General features: G+C 37.6%; 1 protein-coding gene across 1 annotated transcript; it reads left to right on the top strand.

Annotated features, from left to right (window-relative positions):
- Positions 1-347: 347 nt before the first annotated feature.
- Positions 348-5,757, top strand: LOC149214612 (protein argonaute 16-like). The gene is made up of 4 exons (XM_089389447.1): positions 348-548; positions 5,239-5,333; positions 5,432-5,463; positions 5,576-5,757. The coding sequence occupies exons 1-4, from the start codon at positions 348-350 to the stop codon at positions 5,755-5,757; spliced, it is 510 nt and encodes a 169-aa protein (XP_089245573.1).
- Positions 5,758-7,251: the final 1,494 nt, after the last annotated feature.

Genomic DNA, 7,251 nt, shown 5'->3' with positions numbered 1-7,251 from the left:
ATCTTCCGGCGCATCTATGGCATATCTCTGTCTTCTTAGCCATTGCAGACACCTTAGGACGCTACCTGGCTGTAGATTCTTCACGAAAGGAAAATGGACTCTACACCTACGACAGAATTTGTGCAGAAATAGATATTAGCAAAGGACTGCCGGATCAGATTAATCTCAAGTTTGGAGATTTCCACTGGACTCAAACCTTGGATTATGAGAATACAGCCTTCCGTTGCCGCCATTGTCATCAAACGGGGCACCTCTAGAGTTCTTGTACCCAGTTCCTCGACAAAAAGAAGAATCTGAATCACAAACCCAAATCCAAAAGCTAGAATCCATGTGTGCCTCCCCCTCTTATGGACGATATAGATTCCTCTAGTTCGGATGAGGAGGAAATTGTAGCAGATGGGCAGAATGTTGAGATTCCGCTGGACGCTCCCTTTGTCGTTCCGGCAAACCCCTCCACCCCTCAGAGCTCTCAGAAACATTCTCATTTATCTTCATCCTTAGACTCTGATAAGGATATTCCGCCACCGGGGCAGAATAGTCTACAACTTGTTATGGCTCAGCCAAACTCCTCTGGTTGGGTCAAAGTAAGCAAGACAAAAGGCAAAAAATGTCGTGTGGCAGTAACTGCCCTCTTAGGGTAGATCTAACTGCTTAGTTCTAGCTTTTTGTATTTCCAGGTTTTCTATGGCCCTTTCCTTGTTTGTCTCTATGGAGCGAGGTGGATAGCCTTTCACCTTCGGCTCCCTTGCTTTTCTGCTTCACTTGCATGCAAGCTTGATTGTACTATACTTTTCCAATCTTAATAGAATTAGTCTTTATTCAGAAAAAAAAAAAAAATATAATTTGAAATTATATGATTTCTATGATTTCTTATAAATAAAATAAAAAACCAACATTTAATAAATAAAATGAAATTAAAAAATAATAAATTATCACAAAAGAATAAAAACATTCATTATTATTTTGATTTAAAATTTATTAGAACAATAAAAAATATCCTACAATTTCCCAAAGTTCATATTTTTTTAAGTGATATTTATTCATATTTAATTTGATTTACAATTTAATCAATTAATAAAAATTATCGAATTTGTATATTTTTTATTATTTTTAACTAAACGATATAGAAAACAAAAACAAATTAAAAAGAAAATAGATAAAAATGAATAATTAAAAAATATGACAATCATATTAAAAAAATACTTATTAGCACTAAATAGATAAAAATGAATAATTAAAAAATATAACAATCATATTAAAAAAATACTTATTAGCACTTTTCCCGACTATGGTAGACTTTAACATTTATTTAACCTACTTACTATTCGTCAAATAACTAAGAGTAGTTACTCTTATGAATAACTAATTTTTTAACATGAATCAATTTGGTTGTCTTATTTGGCCTCTTCTCGAAGCCTAAGGATAAAATCATGGGTTATATTCATCTTTTCACTTGGAAAACATTAATTCTAACATTAATTGAAAACATTAAATATTATAGTGAATGAATTACCTAAACTAAAGTGGATGAGTGCAGGGAGGCAACTATTTTACGGTAATTGAAATATATGAATAAATAACTAATTGTACGGGTGTCACAAGCAAAACGATGCAACTGGCCAGCACTAAACTAATTCTCCAGGTGTCACAAGCAAAACAATGCAAATGGCCAGCATTATGATACAAGTGGCGCGCTGAGGTATAAACTGTTCATCAGCCCTATCTTCCCTGGCTTCACATTATCAACACTGTTCATCAACCTGGTCTCCTATGCCCCGTCTCCACTCGCTTCACATTATCAGAATTGTTCATCAATCATGGCTTCACATTATCAGAATTGTTCATCAACTCGGTCTCCTCTGACTTCACATTTCTGCTGAGGCGTTTGAGTCCCATGTAGCATTTTGGCAGGAAATTAAGGCACCGCCCTGATTCTCTAGAGGTCTGCTTTTGCTTTTTGCTTTTGGACCTCTGATTTTGCTTTTGGAAGTTCTGGAAGTTCTCACTGTGAAATCAATTATCAATTTTCATTAATTTTCATTTATGAGTTTTTTCCCTGCAGAATTATCAAGAGTTTTTTCCTTGCAGAATTATTAATTTTCAAATTCTACACTTTTCATTTATGATTTTACAGTATTGATATATCAATTTTCAAATTCTGCAATTTTCAATTTTCATTTATGATTTTACAGTATTGATAAAATTTCAAAACAAGAAAAATCAAAATTTCAAATTAATAAACACATTTTAATTTTTTTTGGTTATGGATACTTACTGAACTTCAGGATTCAAATTTGATCTACTTCCATACTTCACAAGCAACGACGACGGTTAGTTCAGGACTCCATTTACAAGCTTCACTGATCACTTCATTACCTTCACGAGCAATATCACGTCACATCCTTCATTACGAGGAGCAACCCGATTATCAGATGTATACTAGGAGCAACCCGATTAGCAGATGTCTACCAGAGCAACCCGATTGGCAGATGTCTACTGCATTTATTAGGTACTCCGCAGGTATCGAACCAGGGGGAGCGGGGGAGCTGCTGAGTCGTCGGGCAATGGATTCTATGTAGACAAACCTCAGCTGCCTCAGACATGCCCTCAGTTCATATACACTCTAATTTTTATAATGATATAACCTCATAACCAGCGTCCAATCCAAGACTCCGCAAATGATTCAAATAACTCTAAGACTGAATAAAAACAAAAATTCTGCTACGACCAACTCTGTATCAGCCAGTCGCAGCAGAAACGCATCAAACACCAAATCCTACTCAGAACATTATACTGCTATCCAAAACCCCCAGATTCATTCGTAAAGGCTTTTTGAGGGTTTGATAATGCAAATAAAAACTAATGCTCCAATCCAAGACACTTCGAACAAAAATTAAAAACCTAAACTTAAGAAACCCTGGAACCCAGTTCAAGTACTAAATGAGATTTGAAAAAAAAACACAGAACCTCATATTACAGTCGTCCTGCTCCATTTTTCAAGCTTTTTCTTTGCAGAAATTCCATGATTCCCTTCTCCGACAATCCAAGAAAAGAGGAAATACGACTTCAAATGATGAAAAATTGAACTAGAGATATCTCATACAAAAAGCTCCGCAATTCCTGTTAAAAATAGGCTCGAGGGAACCCACGATCGTATGAATTTAGGCGACTGTATTTACTAGGCAGTCCGCAGAAATGGAACCAGGGGGAGCTACTGAGGCTTTTTCCTCCGCCCCCGACGGTTCGCCTGAACGCAACATGGTGTTTTCGTCCTTGATTTGGCATTAAGAAAATTGTATAAACACGCAGTGAAAATATTTCTTAGAATACCCCGTAAGAGAAGGAAAAGCCATAAGTGGCGACCATGCAATGCAAGGCTCCTATTCTATTTATTTTATAATTTGGGGCCGGATCTCCCAAAATATATGGGTTTGCGACTAAAATCCATCACTGGACTTATAACGAAGATGATGACAAATCACTTGATGGGTAGACTGTAGCTTTTGTGACTGCTCCGGTGGCTACATGCCACGTGTAGGATAGATGGCGACTGTCATGGTAGAAACCCTGGATTGCTTTTTTTTGATGGGTAGACTGTAGCTTTTGTGACTGCTCCGGTGGCTACATGCCACGTGTAGGATAGATGGCGACTGTCATGGTAGAAACCCTGGATTGCTTCTTTTCTGATGGCTGGACAGGATTCCATCTCTATGAAGCCTGATATATTCCCTATCTCACATATAATCACATATAAGGCGTAATCAAAATGAGAAAGCGGATGAACTTTCAAAGAAAGGAATGCAATCTCCATTCGGTAGGAATGCAATCTCTATTCGGTAACTTGCGGTAAGTGGCACCTGAGCATCTCTATGGAATCCTGTACATATGTCATTCAGCGGTTCTCTATGCCCGGCATATAAGGTAAGTGGCACCTGAGCATCTCTATGGAATCCTGTACATATGTCATTCAGCGGTTCTCTATGCCCGGCATATAAGGCCGACAATTTTCTGGTATGCTTCAAGCACCTTTTTTCTGGACAATATCTTAGATCTTCAGGTATTACATAGTTTTGAAAGTCTTCTAATTTTTGAAAGTCTTCTAATTGTCTATGATGAATTGCAGTCTAAATTTTTTATATATGTATCAATGAAAAATGAACAAATGAAAATATTCTCAAAATAGGATGCCATTTCCGGGAAAAGAGCCCGCCATATTTCTGTATATTCAGACTATTTTTGAACATAATATAAATACCAAACTGCTTTTTCTTCTGAAAAAATATTATGTCTGTGGAAATATTTATGGTCAAGTTTCCGCCTTCTGGGCAATTGGGTTCGTCGGATTCGAGTTAAGATTTTCAAAACGAATATTAGGTAGACAGCACCATTTAGCACTGCTCTATACAGTGATTAACTCCTTGCAAAGGACTGGAAATGCCACATGTTGTCTGCATACTTTTCAAACTGTTTTCATTGATTCCCATGCGTTTTAGTTTTATGATTGATTAAAATATATTCATATATATTCTTTTGGGATATTCATTCCCAGTCAACATGAAAAGGGAAATCAAACATTTCTTTTCTGTTTTTTTGGCCCACTCTAATCGAATCCAGGAGATGTGAAAATAGTCGTGCTTTCCTCAACATGGTGCAGCGACTTGGTCTGCTATAATGATGGCTTACTCAAACTCTGAACTAATAGGTGCGTGCAGCTCTTAGAATCTTCAAGGTGCCTTCCTATGCTGAACAAAACATCTCAGACATATGGACTTATAAAATCATTGGATTTCTCTTATTGCGTCCATCTGCTACTCGGGAATACTGCTACTAAATTTTCCAATATCACCCTGTATACGAAGTTATGGGTAACAAGACCCAATAATTCACTTGAAGTATGCTGTCACTAAACTGCTCATCATCTAGGAAACTATGATACTGAACTGTCCATCCGAAAAAGAAGTGTTGTTTGGTGATCTGAACGAAATTTGAAACAGAAAATCTATGAAATCCTTGAAGGCGCTTGAAAATAGAACGAAAAACTGTGCAATGCTGCAAATCGATTTAATTTATGTTTTGTGCTCACACTTTTTAAGATCTTCGTCTATAACATTTTCCTTTAAATTTTTAAATCCCTATTTTCATTTTGCTCTGTCACTAAGGTAGTTTCTGGTATCAACATTGAGGGTGAACAAGAAGTTGAAATTTCCTAACATTTTATTGAATGACTATCTGTTGTAGGGAACTTCACGGCCTACTCGTTACCACGTTTTACTAGATGAGAATAGTTTCAGTGTGGACGATATTCAGAGTATGGTGCACGTATTATCTTATGTGTAAGAAACAATCCTTGATGGTTTTAATTGATGTTACAACCCAATAATATTGAGGTTTTGTCTTTTGACTCTTCAACTATGTATTTGTTTCGTTGCAGGTATCAAAAGAGTACAACGGCAATATCTTCAGGTAAATTGTTAATCTTCAAAAGAACTGTAATTGTTGTTAGTTTGCAACGGAAATGCCATCGGTCAAATTTTTATCTTATCTGATCATCATTTATGTGTTTGATGATATGCAGTTGCCCCAATAAATTATGCACATCTAGCTGCAACCCAAATGCAACAACTCCTGAAGGCAGTTGAGCTTTCGGAAACAGCTTCCCGATCAGGAAGAGGTGAAGGGTCAGTTGCATCTGGAGGACATGTCCCTGAGCTCCCTGCTCTGCACGAAAACATTTGCCACACAATGTTCTTTTGCTGAGTCAGGCTGTACATGTCCGAGGAGAATGCATTTTGGGTGATGGTTGTGTTGCTTAAAGGCGGAGCGAATACTCCATTGCTGTAAATGTCTGAGGAGAATGCATTTTACGCCGTAAGGCGTTGTTCTTTGAAAACAACTTTCCCAGGTGACACCGTGTACTTTTGGGAGCCGTCCATACTGTGTGTTAGAGGATTAAAGTATTTTCCTCCATCGGATCGCTGAAGGTAGTTATAGATTGGTAGTTAGAGGTATAACTGGAAGGCCGGCTTGGGATCATTAAGGTCACTCCAAGGAGCTTCTCGGTGAAAATTCAGGGGAAACTAATGAAAAATGCACAGGGAAAAACTCATGAAAGGAAAGCTTCAGAGCTGTTAAACTTTTAAAATTTGGTGGAGGAGCCTTTGCGCTGGTTGTGTAATAAGGTGTTGTTTCTTTTGCAGGGGCCATTACCATAGCGCTCACGCCCCCATTGCGAGATTCCTTGCGAGGCAGAGACTGATCAAGGATAACATCAGGTAAAATTTTGGGTTTTATTGTGATTGATGATGTCTGTGGGTTAAATCCTTTTGCTTTAACTCACATATTTGATAAATTTTCTTATGCGTCTCTAAGGATGGATCCTGAATGTTTTATATAAAAATGCTTTCAATGTTTGCGTTCCCCTGTTTTGAAACAGATCTCGTGCTTCGGAACTTTCACTACCCACGCCAAGACCTGGTCGAGCACCAAAGAATCAGGTTTCAGACTCAGAGAATACTACTGCTCCGCGTGTCGGTAGTAGAATATTGATGGATAGTTACAAACCCAAAAATCTCGACCATAAATTGACTAAGAGCCCATTATCTGAAGTTTTATCTTCTTCCCATATCTAGCTGTTTTAAACAAAATCCATACTCGCATTATAGAACAGAGCAATAGAAAGTCTGGCTCTCTCTTCGTTTGTTACTGCCCGGTGCTCTTACGTTTTTTTATCTCCCGTTTCTCACTACCTGCATACAGCAATGCCGGTATGAGGCAATGATAGAAATAACTATAAGAAGATAAGGAAATGATAAAATTTATAGCAATGAGTACATGTAAATAAATTTTTTATTAATGGGTTAGATTTGAGTACTCACTGCCAACTGCCAAAGTAGAAAATATTTTACTTAGTTGGAATGAGGTGTACTGTTTTTTAAAACCCAATTTTCCACCAGAATAGAGTATTCCAAGAGGTGTGAGGAAATTAAAGATAAGTAAGTGATCGAAAGGACTCCAAATGGTGAAAGAGGTGACATGAGACTCATTCGGGGTATTGAATTATGAAGAGATCGTTGAATTTATTTTTGATAAATTCACAATTGGCTCGGCTATGGTTTCTAATGGCGTGAGCAAGAGAAGACTGAATATGAATAATGCGGCGGTTTCGAGAGAATTCGAGTTTGATATACCCCACCGAGGACTCAAACCTGTCTAGGCCGCCTCAATCGAGCTGGATTCCGTTGGTTCTCCCGC

This window comes from Pinus tabuliformis, chromosome 1_1 (genome assembly GCF_031772625.1).
Source record: "Pinus tabuliformis cultivar Carrire ecotype Pingquan chromosome 1_1, CPIR1, whole genome shotgun sequence".
Taxonomy (NCBI): domain Eukaryota; kingdom Viridiplantae; phylum Streptophyta; class Pinopsida; order Pinales; family Pinaceae; genus Pinus; species Pinus tabuliformis.
This window is presented reverse-complemented; position numbering and strand designations above follow the sequence as displayed.

Coding starts and splice junctions, on each gene's coding strand:
- LOC149214612 (XM_089389447.1), top strand. CDS start 348: ATGGACGATATAGATTCCTCTAGTTCGGATGAGGAGGAAATTGTAGCA. Junction 549..5,238: donor GGCAGAATAGTCTACAACTT/GTTATGGCTCAG, acceptor TATCTGTTGTAG/GGAACTTCACGGCCTACTCG. Junction 5,334..5,431: donor GTGCACGTATTATCTTATGT/GTAAGAAACAAT, acceptor GTTTCGTTGCAG/GTATCAAAAGAGTACAACGG.